The sequence below is a fragment of the Miscanthus floridulus genome, chromosome 6 (genome assembly GCF_019320115.1).
Source record: "Miscanthus floridulus cultivar M001 chromosome 6, ASM1932011v1, whole genome shotgun sequence".
Taxonomy (NCBI): domain Eukaryota; kingdom Viridiplantae; phylum Streptophyta; class Magnoliopsida; order Poales; family Poaceae; genus Miscanthus; species Miscanthus floridulus.
Window position 1 is genome coordinate 122,200,288 of NC_089585.1, and position 17,344 is coordinate 122,217,631.

Below are 17,344 nucleotides of genomic sequence, written 5' to 3' on the forward strand. Positions count from 1 at the left end.
CCATAAGCACTGATGTGGTCTGGGGGAATATTGCTTTGATATATACTGCAGACTGATTGGGTTGATGCGTGTTGATGATGAAAATACCCAATCATCCGGCTTTTCTAGTAGCTTGAGGTAAGGAGTCCGGAGCCGTAGCTGCATCAATGTAGATCCTAGTCCCTGGGATGAGCGCCGGTAATAATACCCTGAAAAGAGGTGGTGCAGGTAACTGCACTTCATGGGGACTCTGACTCAGTGGAATATGCATCCTCCTCTTGCTCTGTTGTTCCTACAATTTGCAAAATATTACTTCGGGTAATTTGTTGATTGTGCACCGTTTCATTCTTCTGTTGATCTTTGTCTACCATGCAGAGCGAAGATGTTTTGATGTCAGCCGCAACTGCATTGTGTACCTGCCAAACTGACCATGATTTTTACTGGAAGCGGGTATCATTCCTCGCTTTCCATATATACCACAAAGGAGTTGACTAGTACTCGCCGGTCAATAGCTGGGGGCGGCCGTCCATTGACCTTGCCTACAGGTGTGCACGGTCCTATCTCGAGCCCTTTGCTTTCTCAACAAACCCGGCGACCGTTGGCATCCCCAACCTTACACAGTTACACTTGTGGTTAATTGTGTTTGGATGCTATCAGATCGCGTGAGGCGTGATGACATCTAAAACGACTCGTTAACACATGGTTTCTTCTTTTGAGAAAAAGAGAGAGAATCTGGCGGACAGCGGCTTGAAGGAAATGCCTTCAGGCCCATCGATCATCACCTCCCGAACAGGCCGAGCATTTCGTGCTTGTCCAGCAGATCCGAAAACCTTGTGCGGCCTGGCCAGAAGATGGCACAACGACAATGTAGCTACCCAACTTCACTTCAGCAAATCCCTCGATCGCCTCGGCACGAGGCGGTCCGGAGGGTTCGTGGTCGGTCGTGGACGTGGACGTGGACGGCGTTCCGTGCCGCTGTGCGGGCATTGCATTCAGGGTTCAAAATTTCGGTAAAATTTCGCGAAATTCGGTAATTTTGGTGGTGGCCGAAAGAAAAATCCGAAATTTTGTAATACACTAATACATATGTTATATAACTTTAGACTCAATTTTTTATTGTTTATATTACATATTTTTGTATTCAATAGATGTGTAGTCATAAATCATACTAATATTTGTTTAGATTTAAATGTTTTTTAGAAAAAAGCATACTTCATGTGCTAGTCTCTAAAAAAATTTCGCCAAAATTTCGGCCGAATTTCGCGAAATTCGGTAGTTTTGGTGGTGGCCGAAATTTTTGCAATACCGAAATTGAAAACCCTGATTGCATTGAACAACTCAACAACAGCTGCAAAACGAATGGCCTCTTTGTTGACAAAGTCGATACTAAGGCTGGGGTACTTGACATTTTTTTTTCAACGAAAGAAGAATTATATTATATAATAGCTGGGTACATCAACACGTTACAAGCACTCTGGATTACACAAGTATTTAGAAATTAATTTTCATCTATATTATATCAATGCTGTGAATAGCACTAGATCTCAAAATCAAACATGTACGACGCTTTACAGTATGGATGACCGCACAGGCAAACACTCGGCAAGGCCTAAGAACAGATGCCCAACGAACGACGTCCAACATTCATGTAGTCAGAGTTGAGAAACTTTTTTCTGGTGTCTTCCTTTTTCTTCTTTCTGCCACCGAAGAATGAGGGAGACTGATCTAAAAATTATTCTCCCTAGTCCTCCATCGTGGCCAGATCTAACCACGACAAAACGGAGAAGAGACCGGAGAAAATTATTCCATGGCGGCGACATCATCTCCACTTTGATGTCGCCGTCCGGAAAGAAAGGTCTCCATGTCGTCAAGCCGATGAAGTTACTGACGCCGTAGTTGTCGCCCTCATCTTCAGCACAGCCGTCATGGAGAAGACAATTCCATCCTTCTCCTTCGCCGATGCCGGAGAGGAGGAGGAGGAGGAGGAGATAAATCTTCAATACCAATAAATTTGACATGGAGAGACCCTAACCTTAAAGACTCGATCTATTAGAAAAACATATGAAAACAATGGATCCCCGCTCTCTTTGACCTCCGGCAAGATGGCGAAGGAGAAGGGAGGGGGACCAGCTGTGGAGGAAGGCAGCGATAACGGCGGTGGCGCTTTAGGTCGTGACACGCGAGTGGGGGTTACTTGACACTTTGACAGGAGCAAACGCATTTGTTCCTTTCCGCTAGCAGCCCTTCCGTGCCAAACCCATTTATTTCCGCGCGCGAGGGGGAGTCCTGATCCTGACTGCCCAACCAAGAGTCCACGGATTGTCCTTTAAATTCTACGAGTACGTGCTGATGAGTGTTCCCCAGTGGCATGGGGGATGAATCCAGAGTCCACTGTTATAAAATATGTTACCAGTGATTAGGACTTTCCCTCTCCATCTCTCATAATTAATATAGTAGATGCAAGTATAACACATAGACATAAGAAATAGGGAGACTATTCTTTATTTCTCTGAATACTAGTAATTACAATATATAGCTCCCACATGTATATAATCCTTCTAAGATCTAAGAGTTTGGTAAGAGCCCATATACAAACGCACTAGGATTATGATTCCTCTTTCTCTTTTTCTTACAGGATAAAGTCCGTATATTTTACGACACTCCTCTTTGGGCGATTACCATAATATGCACATGGCTCGTTAAAAACTCCATCCGAAAACCCAGTAGAGAAAAACGGTTTTTGGATAAAAGAGTACATCGCATTCGTTAATTGCATTTCACATGTTGCCCCATTAAAAACCTTGTGAGAAACATTCAAGTAAAAACTCACATAAGAAAAAAAAGAGTACAACATTTAACCTTCTTGGTCATGTATTCTTCAAGTTATTCTATTCTTCGTGAACATATATTGATCTTCATGATCTATGTATAAACTTTAATGTTTTGGCAAATATAATCTACTTGATTTTTATAATTTTAGTGGTTTACCTTCCAGGTAGATTTAATCAAATATGCTCCCCTCATAAAGCCATAGTTTGAACTTTATTGTTCAAATCTCACTTTTCATAATTGTGTGATTAACTAATGGTATGCGGTACCATAATATTATATATTTCAAAAGATGGCTCTCAATTCTTCTATGAATTATAATATGAGTATAAACAAGAGCAATATGCTTCATGCATAATGACCACTTATTAGTTGTGCAAAACAAATAAAATTTATCCTTCAGGGTAATAAATCCTTTCAGAGGATTATGGAGGTAAATAATTTACAATATTCAATATCTTTTAGATAGTGTATCAAACTTATACTAGAGTTTAAATACTTATAATTCTTCCTTAGTGGATTTTTAAATTATATGTTCTATAAATCTTCGAGATTTTGATTATACCACTAAACAATAAATCCAGCCTTGCATTTGGTATTTAGGGGATAATTCAATTGTCAAAGTCACCATTATTCTTATACCTTCTATGGTATTTAGAGAATATAAACACTTTCTTGCTAGCTTTACAATATACACTTTCTGAGTGTTTGTATGGCATATTTATGGTGTTTAGGATTTTTTATTTTCCTTCTCTCCGGTCTATATTCACTTCAGAGATTACTGGTGTTTATTAAGAATCGACTGGTAAATTCTTCATGGATTAACTCCTTCGAGAATGTTTTCATTTTTTGTGAATAACATTTCTCTTCTATGAGATATATTCTCTACTACAAGAGAGACTATCATGTGATATACACAATGAGATAGTGTTATTCACTACTAAGTCATTCAATGACTATCTAGGACATGCTCTTCTTGAGACTTAAATATTCATACAGGAATATATATTCTACCTTAGACTTCTTAATAATTAGTATTAGATTTAATTTCTATATGTTGCAATTTCTATTCTTTCGAAACTATATGGATTTTCAGAATCCACTTACTAACTGCATATTTCATATTCATTTATTTTATTTGCTAGAGATATAGCAAAATATTTATTTTTTCTTACTAGAAGATTCAAGCTCAATTATTTTCTTTATTGACCCGATATAGTCGCTACAAGCGATATTGCCATGGACTTTGTTTTCTGGATCCGGGTTCTCATAAGAGAAATATTTATAATTATAGAGGTAGCATTGTCGACAACTATTATTTTCTCTCAATATTCTCACAATGTGAGATTATTCTATCTCTTTGTTATTTTCCAAACAAGAGATAATTTATTGCTATGCGTACCCAACACTAATGATGTGCGCGCTTAGTGTGTTGGATTTCATCTTCATGATGATCCTCTTCATGAGGTTTTTAACCTTCTTTTCTGAGGTGTTTTTTCATGAGAATGGACGATTTTTATTTTATTTCTATTGAACAAGTATACACTAAACTAAAATCCACAGACGTCTTCATAGATTTTAGCTTGATAGTATACAACATTTAGTTTACTAGTAGTAAACACAACTTCTGGTTTATAACTTCAAGTTACTCCTCTCATTTTCAAAAATATCTAGCATATGCTCCACTTCATGCTTCACAAGGGCATTAGTTATACTATTGTTTGATTTAGTGCGTGATACTATTCCTGCTTCAAGATTCAAGGAATATTTTTCTCTTAAGACCATTTTTCTTCTATGGAAATAATATTTGGTATTCAACATAGGCTTGCTGTCCCCCTAATGCCAATATTAAATCTTTAATAGCATACTTCAAAAGATATCCCCTATCATAGGCTTAAAATAATTCAAATTCATGTATCTCCAACTACAAGTGGAGGCCCATTCATGTATGCTATGAAGTAGTTTTATAGAAAATATTCACACACATATTTTAGCACGAGGGTTATTATTCACTAAATGCAGCGAGCTAGAATACATAAAGTGCACTTAAGAATGTTCAGGATTCCTACAAACTCAGGGATGTTCTCCCCCTAATTTGCACATATCATGATTTAGAAAACTTTCATTGTATAGCTTATTTATTGTTTAGCAAAAAACGATCTAATTACTCATACATAAAAATGGACCATATACTTCAAATGTATAAAATACACAACATTCAAAATCATATGGAATTTCTTCTATAAATTTTTAATTGCCATTAATACAAAATTTCTGAAATGCCTTTTCTTCAAAAATCCCAAATCATCTAAGTGTGTTATCCACCATCTTAATTTCACAATTATTCATCCCATCAATTGGGCCACTTCTCTATTTAGCTAATTTCATATTAACCGACTCCCCTGATCTTAGGCTACTTGGCCATAGACCGATGTATTGCTTATACATACAATGCATTGAAAGCAAAATATTTCTTAGTTCAACGAGAACTAGCGTGCTAGCTAGCCAATTTAATTATGAGGAGAAAAGGTAGTAGCTACAAGCTACGAATATAGCTTCTATGCTAATACTCATGCAGGAGTGGAGAAGTTGCAGCTCAATAAGAGCACAACATAGTGATATACATTCATGTGTAATGTGGAATGTTGGTATTCAATCCAACGTAATAGATAACAACGAAATACAAAGCTACAAGCTTGCTTGCAATTCATGCACTTAAAGATAGATTCCACATTTTCTTATGCTTTACCCAAAATGGCTCCCCTTTTTATGCCGTAATTACTTCAAATAGTAATAAGATTCATGCATCTATGAATAATCATTTTAGATGTTCCATAAAATTCAATCATACTTCTAGTATTCAATGTTTCTAGCATGAAATTCACATATTCAGTGTACTATTTAGTGTAACAGATTCAGGGTAGGACATAAACTTTTAGTTTCTGAGCTAAGTATTAGATACTTGGTTTATGGATTATACTATTTATTGGCTAAATTATCCTTCTAAGATCGTTTTATATGTCAGTATAGTCCAATTATTCACGTGCTTCTAGGGAATTTAATTTTTCTTCTACCTACATGGTAGTAGTGCACAAAGAACGATAACCTTTATGGTTAACTGAGGCTTCTTTGTGAATAAATTAATGCAAAATTTATTTAGATAGACAATTGTTTATATGTAAAACATAATTCATTCCATGCAAGATTAACATATATTATTGCAAGTAAAAATTGCAACTAAGAATATTAAATGTTTCCCATTAGTCTTCAAGCCAATAGATTAACCCATTAACTCTTCTATGAGTATACGAGAATCACTTAATTCAACTGGAATTAAAACTTTATGTACCACCGCTACTACTAGTACTTCAAGATAGTAATTTCAAAGACAAAACAAATATGTAAGCACATGACTCAAGTTCATCTTCAAGAAAAAACTTTAAATATTCTACTTCTTATCCATTCTTACATGTCTTAGCTTCTATGTTTGACATTTAGCAGCTTCATGCATGCTCTACTTCATAGTTGTGATATGTAATCATGATCCTTTAGGAGTACAACATATACAAGTCATATATCCTGATTCATAATGCTGTCTAAAAATTCTAACTCAATTTCTACTTGATATTGAGTAATTATGGATGATAAATTTGAATACTTCTAGTACTTCAATGCTCTCGGTCTTTCTATTTTAAGAAATATTTCTTCTAGAATTAGACAATCTTATTTACCATCTCGTCTTCTATGACTTTTAATCACAAAGCTTCAAGCTTATTGTATTTGTTTATAGAGCAGCATTATATCCCATATGGTCATATAGCTTGAAAATTCAATTTTCAATATTTCTGACATTATGCAATCATAATGTAGGATATCTTTTAGAATTTCTAATTCAGTGAGTCCCATAAGACCTTTAGGATTTAGCCTGGTCACATACTCATTCTTTGAGAGTAATGTCAGGAATTACAATGCTTAAGATCGACTCCACTTCAGTGGTAGTAGAATATCCTGCTAGAATTTAACAAGACCATGCTATATTATTCTGTCATTCACGGCAAGTTCAGGATATTTCTTCTTCATGAAGGTATGCATATATCATTATAACTAAATCATGTGCATATATGTTTACTATGTGTAAACAAGTAGCGAGGTGCAAAAATATTATGGACGGTTATGCAAAATATTTTTAGAAGCATCCTAGCATTTTTCAGGATTATTGTATATGCGAATTTTTAGAATTAATACCAACTTATTCATTCATCCCAAAAATTAATTATGCTAGGAAAAACAAATATGAGCCTCTCAAAGGTGATAAGTCTAAGATCTGCAGGATTTAGAGAGCTCATATACTTTATACCATGTTTCTAGTGTAATCATTCATAATTTTTCTTTCAATTACATGATATATTCATGATGTGTGAATGTGTGATAAATAAATGCATTCAAATGAGCCTTAAAAATATCAGCACACGTCCGTTATACATGAACATAAAAATAAATATTCTGAATGTATATAAACGGAGAACTTTCACTGTTAAACACAAACACATACGTTTCTTCAGGAAATTCAGATTTCAATAAGGGTTTATTTTATTAATTCAATGCTCTATGCTATTTCTAAATGCATATGAGCTTTACTGCAAATGCACACACACGGTGATGACGCAGAAAGCTACAGGCAATCCGGCTTTAAGTTGGAAATCTTCTCATCCATTCAAACAGTAGCACATGCGGAGAATTAGCTATATAATAACGTCAGTGAGCTCATGCAGGAGTTGCAACAACCTCAAGGAGGAGTCAACCAAACACATTCGGTGCGGACTGGAGACTTCCTTTTTTCAGAACACGAGGCTGGGTTCTTTGACTGTTCAACATGTCGCTGATGCCTGATGGAAGCTGTGCAGCGACCTCGCACAAATAGTAGGTTGTGGCTTCAAGCCAGCAGAGACAGCGACAAGGAACTACACAGGCTCATTGCACGTATCCGGGCAGAGAAGCAACTATAGTTACGGTTCACAAAGAAAAATCGACGTAATAGATATGTTCGAGAACATTTTGATATTTCAAAATCAGATTTTTTTTTTTAGTTGCAGAGCCGCATGCGGGCGGCCAGAAAACACGAGTCTCAGCGTGCAAGCAGAAGACAAGGGCGATGGGGGCTGTATGCTAAGGTGCACTCCAGGGCCTCCTAATGCGATGAGTCCGCTCGGCGTACGGGTTGCTGCGAGCAGGCTGCAATGCTAGTGCGCGACTTCCAGCCGGCAATATAATTTTGCGTGGATTATTGCTAGCGCCTCGTTTAGATGCTGAAAAAATTTCAAACCGGTGAATAGTACCACTTTCGTCTTATTTGGCAAATATTGTCCAATCGTGGACCAACTAGGCTCAAAAGATTCATCTCGTGATTTCCAATTAAACTATGTAATTAGTTATTTTTTTTACCTACATTTAATACTCCATGTAAGCGGCTAAAATTAATGTGATGGAGAGAGAGTGAAAAAACTTGGAATTTGGATGGTATCTAAGCAAGGCCTAGGATTTCGGTTAGCGATCAAAGCGACTTCAAGTCATCAATTCGTATATGATCGATCGAGATGATGTAATAGCAGCGACTTCAAGTCGTGTGCTGCATGGACTACAACCGTGTGACATGACATCAAAAGTGTATGTGCACGTTTACGTAATTTCAATCTTCATGTACGCATGCATTATATGTACTTCATGTACAATCCAACATGCATAACTTAAATACGTAGACCGGCTCGATGGCTGGCACAAGTAATCTGCGCTTCATGGATGCCAATTGATCTACTTCACTCGCACTCGTGGCATAGGACAGTGGATAGTAGATACATACTGCGTATGTCGTTTGACATTGTCGTATAATCGGGCATTGTCGCTTGACTATGATGGTACATGTCGGTGCATATTAGTTGTAGCAGAGATAGTAGATCCGTTCCGCTAACAACGTCGGGGATGTTGATGTCGTTGAAGTAGTCACGACGGAACGTCGACGGTACAAGCGCCGGCATCAAAGAGCGGCGACGGCTTCAACGATGATGTCAGAGAAAAGCTTGTCGTGTTGATAACGTATTGCCAGCGGTTAGGATATTTCCCTTTCCATCTCTCATAATCAATATAGTAGATGAAAGTAGAACACATAGACAGAGAGACTTTTCTTTATTTCTCTGAATATTGGTAATTACAATATAGAGCTCCCACATATATATAATACTGCTAAGATCTAAGAGTTTGATAAGAACTCACATACAAACAGACTAGGATTATAATTCCTTCTTTTCCTCTTCTTCCTAAATAAATTCCGTATGTTTTACAGCATCCACCGCGTCTCCACGGCTCTTTTGCATTTCTTCTAGACGCAGTGGATTCTATCACAAACTTTCCATCCATCATCACAATAAAAACTGCTTAGTCATCATCCTCAAACGAAGCAGCACGCAGCACATTCATTTGGTTGTCATCAGAACACGTCGCCGATGCGATACGGCGGTGATACGGCGTGGCCGGACGCCGCCGCACAGCCACACGAGCACGCAAATAAATAGAGCCCGCACCGCCACCTGCCCATGTCCGTGTCCCCACCCAAGCCGTCGGCACACCTCGAGAGCGCCACGCGCAGACAGGTCTAGTACAGGACGCACCACGTGACCTCAGCCGCGCCCACCACCACCACGGCGACTCCTCCTGCCTCTTGTGCTGGGCCGGCACCACGGAATGCGGGCGGATTCAAAATTCAAATACCCGTTCTCCCTGTTGACGTTTTGTCACTGTCGCCGTCCGTCCCCCCTTTTGAACGTTTCAAAGGACCTCAGAGCCGGAGCGGTGCTCTCCCCACCAATTAAGCTCGTCCAGTGAGCAGCCAGAGAGCCTCGTCCGTCGTCCCATTCCCACCCTCCCCACCTCCGTTGCTCTTACTGCTCCGCCGTGCGTGCGTCACCCGCGCTCGAGAGGTGAGTGGTTCGGTTGCGCAGCCAACGGCTCTTGTTCGCTTGCGAGGTTGTGCGGAGTGGTTGCTGGCCGGCAGCTGCCATACGCCCATACCGATAAAGGCGAGAGAAGAAGGCGTTGTCTCATCCGTGCTAGCGTCCGTCTCGATCGCTCGTTGTCTCAGTCTCGGCTTCTCGCCTCCTCGCCGGAAGCGGACATCGATCGGGACATAGAAAAGGGAGGGCGGGCGATAATACGCGAGCGTTGTGCGCTGCCATGGACGCGCCCTTCTTCCACGAGCTCAGGCGGCAGGCCTCCTCCTACCTCACCGGCAAGATCCGCTCCGCGCGGCTGGCGCTCACCGACGTCACCCCGACGCAGCTGTAAGTCGCCTTCCTTAATTTGTTACCTGTGGCGCGCCGCGGCGTTCGTTCTGATGGAGTGACGATCGGTCGATCTCATCTCTCTCTGGCGTTCGTGCGCGTAGCATGACGGAGGAGGCGACGAACGGCGACGCGTCGCCGCCGAACGTCAAGACGATGGGCCTCATAGCCCGGCAGGCGTTCGAGGTCGACGAGTACGTCAGGATCGCCGACATCCTGCACAGGCGCTTCGCGAGCTTCGACCGCAGGCAGTGGCGGGAGGCGTACAAGGCGCTGCTCCTCCTCGAGCACCTCCTCACGCACGGGCCCCGCAGCGTCGCGGTGGAGTTCCAGAAGGACAGGGAGGCAATCGAGCAGATGGCCACCTTCCAACACATCGACGAGAAAGGGTAATAACCGTGCTCTCTGTCTACGTACACCCGGTCACCCGCGCGCGTGCTCACCTGATGTTGTGACGCCGATGCGATCCGTGAACTCGCCGCAGCTTCAACTGGGGCCAGACGGTGAAGAGCAAGTCGGAGCGCGTGCTCAAGCTGCTGGAGCGCGGCCCGTTCCTGGAGGAGGAGCGCGAGCGGGCACGCAAGATCGCGCGAGAGATAAAGGGCTTCGGCAGCTTCAACCTCAGCAGCGCCTCCCACGCCGTGTCGCAGCCATATCCCGGTGACGATGGAAGCCGCGGCTACGGCCGGAGCAACTCGCAGTACGAGGAGCGGTGGAGGCACGATGACGGCGGCCGGTTCGGGCGGAGCAACGACTCGCAGTTCGAGGAGCGGTGGAGGCACAAGGATGGCGACGACAGCGACAAGGAGAATCTGATACAGAGCCCGGAGCCGACGACACGGGTCGCGCGGGAAGTGGAGGCGGAGGCGGAGAAGCTGCACCACCACCACCAGTTCCACGGGTTCGGGCAACAGCGGCCGGAGGCGATGCTGCTCCTGAGCCAGTTCGTGTCACATGGTGATGTGAAAAGAACCGTGTGCTCAACTAGCTTTTCTCCCGTCCTCGAAGGCTGAAGCCTGCAGGGTCAGTATTTTACTGACACTGCTTGGTGCACCATGCATGAGGACTTCGATGTGCTCATGGTTTCTGTTCGCCATGCGCCATGAATGGCTGCTTGGCCTTGTAAATTTCTATCCTTCAGTTCTGAATTCTGATGCCAGGATGTACTACGAGAGACAACATACAGGCAAGTCTCAAAGGTTCTAGCAAAGCTCTGGAAACCACGTATTCTAGGAGTGAGAGAATTGAGATCCTCCTGCCCAAGTGCATCTGGGCTTATCTTTTAGTCTGAACCATATACTGAAGGAAAGCAAAAGGCAGAAGTATTTCTAATCTAGTTCCTACTGACAATCCATCTTCGGTAAAGGCGTAAAGCTAGGGAAAGTATGATAATACACAGCCTGTTTATTTCGGCTGGATTAGCTTCTAATCCATGGCTGAAAGTATTGTTGGCTGGTTTGGTGTGAGAAAAAAATACTATGCCAGTAAAATTGTAAGATGAACATTGACTAAAGGCCGCTCTATGTATACTGTTTCTACATACCATTTGGTTGCCATTATTGCACTGTTTACCATCACAGGGTTCCAGTTATTTTCTGCCCTATGACCACATCAATACTTGCTAGGGATGGAGTAAAAGCACGATGGACCCTTGCTGTAGCACAAAGGCTCTCAAGTTCTGGTCTAGTACAAGCACATGTGTTGCATAGCAGCCTAGCAGGATGATATGAATAGATTCCTCAGGCAACATAAAAACTACAATGTGGTTGTGGACCAGTGGCACACCTTTTTTGACTCTGCTATCATGCTTGTATAATCATCTGTCCCCTACCAGAGTACTATAGCATAATTGCCTGTAAAATTAATCATGCATACAGTTCTTTCAAGACCAACCTGTGTACGAAGTACAAACAATCACTGATGGCGCTAGACACAGATCAACAGAAGAATTACTGATTGCCAACCATCTAACAAGCTTGCAAGATTGTCATACTAGGAACTGTCAGAGACATAATCCGACAACCAGTACCAGCAATCCTATAAAGTGCATCGTCTCCTTTAGAAAGAAAAAAAAAAGATCAATTTTACGAAAAGGGATGTGTTGGGAGGGTCCACGTTCCATAAACCAGTAGCTTATGGTAACTCACCTGTCGAAGTAACCAGAAATACTGCAACTTTCTGCTCAGCTTCTGCTAGTTGAATTTCCCCCTCTGACTATCAGATCAATAACCAGAGATGAGGAGATGCTGCTACCTCTTGAATTTGTATAACCACCAATGCTTTACTGATGTCTGATTGCAGCATATGGCTATGTATTTTACTAGTGCCTTTTTACATTTTACCTTCGTAAATATATAGCTAGTAATATCAGAAAACAGAAAGTACAATAATATACATGGAGCCAACATGTGATCACAAAGTCACACGCTAACTTCCACAGCTGCATCTAACAAAAGCCTTCGCTGACATCAAACCTGTCCTACCACTTTGGATCATTTGAAGTTGCTCCAGTTTTTTGCTTTCCCAAGAATTTTAGCATGTGACATGTCTCCTTTCACATCTTTCAAATCCTTTGATAATACAATTTTACAGCAATGGTAAAGAAAAAGGTAGTCTTGATATATGGGCAAATGCAAAATTGTGAATATCATAAAGAAAATGGAGAATCATGAGCTGATCTTGCCATAAATAAGAGAGAGCAGACCTTGTAACACTGACATGGGCGAAATGATCAGATTCAGATGCTATAAATACTAAATAACTAGTGGTAAACTCCAGTTCTATATGCAGTATTAATGAAGATAGTTATATCAGAACAGTTGGCTGTATCAATAGTTGACAAGTGCAGTGCATGCGGTAGATCACAATGGTGGTCTTAAGAGCAACCTATAGTAAGACAGCCCTTGGTGACAAGACCTATGAGTGTGCAGGACATAGATGCAAATGCAACAAACAGTTCCTGTGTAGACATTTTTTTTGCTTCTGCGGGCTCTGAGTGAGCAGCCCCACAAGACTAACATAAACCAGTCATCTGTCACTTGTTCATCATACCTATTATTAACATGAATAGGCCTCAAACCCCCAGAATACACCTTACATGGTCCAAATGTCCCCCAATGCTACTTTTTCTGCATGTCACAAATGGCACTCCATTCCATTTCTTTGGTGAAAACCACCCAAACTCTACTGTTCACTGGGAACACTTATATGGCAAATGGTATCCAAATTTCTCAAAGATCTGCTATTCTGCTCACCTTTTCGAGTGGCAAAGAGGGGGTGCCGCACTGAATAGTACTTAGGACTGTAAATCAGTCTTAGTTATATCAGGTTTTATTCAGTTTTCAACTACTCCAAATTGTGCAACAAATCTCATTATACAGCAATGCTTGATTGATCGTGTGGAAATAATTGGTACGGCTTAAGACCTTAAGCCCTTAGATTGCTGCCCATGTTCATTATATAGTCAGCACAAATGATACATGTCCTAGTAGGACTTTGTTACTTAAGTTGTATTAGGTCTAAACCAACTATCTCTAGGATTCTATCTCTAGCTCTAATCATAAGCATCTATAGTCTGAACAGACCGAACTCATGCTTGCAAAGAATAGGTCAAATGTGGTGAGCCATCATAGTCATCCCCAACATCTCATTTCAGGGTTGGGTCCCATGAGGTCATGACTCCTGCAAGGTACGCATGAGCTGCACATGACAGCACAGGCCCAGTAACTAATCAACTAAAACACGGGCCACCTCTCGAGTGAAACTACAAACGAATTATACGCATTGCTAGTGGTCCAGCAAACAAAACTACTGCTCATGCTGAACACTGCAGCACCACAGAATGCCAGGCATATCAGTCCTAACATGTAGCAATGACATATCAACAAGTATTTCTCACTCTGATATTCTCTCCCTCTGTATGTGGTACTACAGATATTTGATTGGTAGTTGGTACTACAGCGGTGCAGCCTATTTCCCTAATGGGTATATTATGATCAACCACTAAACGTTTGTAATCTCCAAACAAAGGAAAATAGTTTTTATTCCCAACTTCACAATGTGTTGCTAGTCATACAACATTCTATTATATAACTAAAACCAGTAATGACCAAGACACGAATAAAGTGCTGGATCTTGAGATGAGATTCAGTGAGTCCACCTAGAGTGCTCAACGGGAGTATGTAAATTTACCCCACCAAATTTCTTTGGTAGCCAGAGGTGTCTGCTGCCAATAAGTTCCCATAAAAAAGCTTTTACACTTTGGATCTCAGCTGACAACCAACTTGTCATTCATGAGACCTGTTCTGCCACTGCCCACTAGAGTCAAAATAGTCAAGTAATCTAATTCTAACATAGTAGAGTAACTTCGTTCTATCATGAGCATTCATACCATAACGGCATTGCAAGATCATGAAAAACTCAGCCAGGGCAGAAGCAACTACCTATACATTCCATGGTGATATATCCCCTCACCCTAGTAATCCGGCTCTATCGAATTCACTCCTTAAGATCTAATCTGATGCAAAATCCCCCCATTTTAACTTCCAAACTTGAGTTCAAGCACAAATAAAAAGAGAAGGATGGTCAAAATAGAAAATACTATTCATTGTGGAGCAAAAGGATTGCATAGATTTGTACACATGATATTATTTCCCTTTGCCACATGACAAAATGAAAAAGAAAATAGAATAATCAGGTGAAGCAACTATTTTTTTTGCTACTTTGCATCTACGGAATTCTCTCCCCAATCCATCCCTTTCCCGGTGTAGACACTTTAGACAGTAAGAAGTACAAAAACTGAGCACAAGGAAGCAAGCAGTCTCATACCAGAGATAGTAATAGATGCAGCTGTAGATACATGAGTCCTATACACCACCAAGATGTCCTCTTTGCTGTCGCCAAAGAAGCTGAAGACTTGCTATCTTCGCCGTGGAGGTCAGGCGGGGATGAGAGCCTCGTCTGTCGTGTCTGCTCGCTCCCGGCGTCGCCGGGTGCCATTGCAACCGAAGGTGGCACCATGGCAGTGCTGCTAGAATCGCCCCTACTGAACATTTCCTTAGGCAGTAGAACCTTGGAGACGGCAAAGACTGCTACAGGATTTTGGTCGAACACTGTGCGGGTGATGGATGCCTGCACGATGCCTGTGTCAATTGCAATGGAGCCATTGACGCGGGTTATGTTTAGGGTGAAGTGGCCAGCCTCGGTGTGCTCTGTCGCCAGAGTGGGCTGGAGGGGGTTCACGATGGACTCGAGGGAGCCCAGCGGGTAGTAAGAGTGCAGCACATGGAAGCGGAGCACGACGGCCTTGCGCTCAGCTGGTAGCGACTGGAGGCGGTCGGTGGCGGGGAGGCCGGCAAAGGCGTCATCGGTGGGGACGAAGACGGTGATGCCAGCACCGTGCTCGTCGGCCTCAAACTCGCTCGCCACACCGGAAGCCCGCAGCATGGAGGCCGCCACGTTGAACCCCCGCGCGTCGGTGAGAACCCGGGTGATGTTCACCGGCGGTGGCGGGCGGGTCTCAGAGGCCGCGAGGTCGAATCCGGAGGGTAGGATAAGGCCACCCACCGCGAGCACGCTGAGATTGTACGGAACCGCGGTCACGGCGCCGAGGACCGTGGCGTTCGATCCCGGGGACGGCGCCGGCGAGCGGACCACGACAGTGGAGTTGGCCCCCACGGTGAGGTTGACGGTGCCTAAGTCGGAGGGCGCGCGGCCCGTGGTCTGAAACAGCGTCGTCACGAGCTTCCCGGAGGGGGAGAGGCGGGCGAGGTCAGACGGGGAGAGGTACTCCAGCAGGACGTGGTACCTCAGCACGTCGGCGATGTCGGCGCCGGCGCCAGCTACGAAAGCCGAGGGTGACTGCGGCAGGTTGGCATTCGGCACGGCCAGGAGCGTCAGGGACGACCTCCCGGCCAGCTCCCCGGCCACGGGGGTGGATGCCAGCAGCCGCGAGAAGTCGGCGAAGTTGGGGAACGCCGAGAGCACGGCCGTCACGTTGACCCCAGCTGCTGGGGAAGGCAGCGCCGCCGCAGCGAGCAGCACCAGCGCCGCTGCCCCGAGCGCGAGGCGCGGCGAGACGGGAGCGGCGCTCAAGCCTCTCCCCATCTCGCCAGTGGAGGAGCAGTGGTGCGGGGAGTGGGGACTGGGGAGTGAGGACTGAGGAGCAGATAGATGACGACGGGGAGAGGGACGGACGGGTTGCCTGATGAGAGGGGAATATTTTTGGTCTTTTCTCCCTCCACCTTTCCTCTTCTCGGCGGTTTACGGTTTCACTGCTTGAGGTGCGCTGTCTGAATGTGAATGAGTAGAGCGGTGGGAAGGCGTGGGTGTGTAGGTGCTTTGGACTGTAGCAACTACGCCAGCTCCCAGCCCCGCCAGGCGTTTGCAAAGTTTGTACCATGATGTTGGTCTCGTCACGTGTGCCTCGGTTCTTCTCTTCGGCAAATTGGCTCTCACCGAGTCGTCATTCTAGGCTCTAAAGCTTGGGACCAGTACTCTCCACCACTCTTTTGATGCTTATATCATCCTTTAGATATGCTGATACAATCTAAAAAGCAAAATGTTACTTCTACTACATAGGAACACACCTTAATATCGGGGACCCTAAAAATAATGCTCTGATCCCGTTTATCTATAAATTTTCTGCCGCTTTCATGGGCATGTCAGTGTCCAAATTGGCCAAATGAACTGTAAAGGTGGTGCGAGTATGGCTCTAGAAAGATTACTTTAGTTGATGAAACCTTGATCCAATCGTAAAAGCGCCTGGCAAAAAACGGATCATCACAAGCAAGAACAAATAAACAAGCGAGGAACTCAACTTCATACGCAAGTGATTTCACGAGAAAAAAAATGTTCACAGCTCACCAGCTTTCTTTTTCAAGTGCTGGTGGATGGCGTGTATGAAGATGGAAGACCAGCCTGATCGCAAAACCTGCTTCAGATCACCGCAGTTAACAATGCTGTGGTCCCCACACAATAAACTCAACCAACGAGCACAAAGGCATGAAGAGAACAGATTACCTTCTCCATGATATACATATACTTCGTCATTCTGGCAATATCTCACTACAAATGCAATGCACTAACATACCCTGTTTGGTTCTCCAGTAATAACATCAAGAACAAGAATCTAATAGTATACCACTTACTTTTAGGCGGTTTCCACCTTTGAACTGATAGTGATTGCTTAGTGTCCAACCAAGTAA

General features: G+C 43.2%; 2 protein-coding genes across 3 annotated transcripts; one reads left to right on the top strand and one right to left on the bottom strand.

The window, feature by feature from the left end:
• The first annotated feature begins 9,422 nt into the window (after positions 1-9,422).
• Positions 9,423-11,666, top strand: LOC136456801 (ENTH domain-containing protein C794.11c-like). The gene is made up of 3 exons (XM_066456785.1): positions 9,423-10,139; positions 10,244-10,528; positions 10,624-11,666. Exons 1-3 carry the CDS (start codon positions 10,033-10,035, stop codon positions 11,150-11,152), a joined length of 921 nt encoding a protein of 306 aa, XP_066312882.1. The 5' UTR covers positions 9,423-10,032; the 3' UTR covers positions 11,153-11,666.
• Positions 11,667-11,792: 126 nt separating this feature from the next.
• LOC136456800 (fasciclin-like arabinogalactan protein 4) lies at positions 11,793-17,331 on the bottom strand. 2 transcript variants are annotated; one of them, XR_010759529.1, is made up of 3 exons: positions 17,004-17,331; positions 12,287-16,901; positions 11,793-12,195 (listed from the first exon to the last, which is right to left on the bottom strand). XR_010759529.1 is itself a non-coding variant. In XM_066456784.1 (2 exons), the coding sequence occupies exon 2, from the start codon at positions 16,242-16,244 to the stop codon at positions 14,961-14,963; it is 1,284 nt and encodes a 427-aa protein (XP_066312881.1). In that variant the 5' UTR covers positions 16,245-16,901; positions 17,004-17,331; the 3' UTR covers positions 11,793-14,960. The 2 variants fall into 2 exon arrangements, 1 of the variants encoding a protein (XP_066312881.1); XM_066456784.1 differs by having other exon boundaries at positions 11,793-16,901.
• Positions 17,332-17,344: the final 13 nt, after the last annotated feature.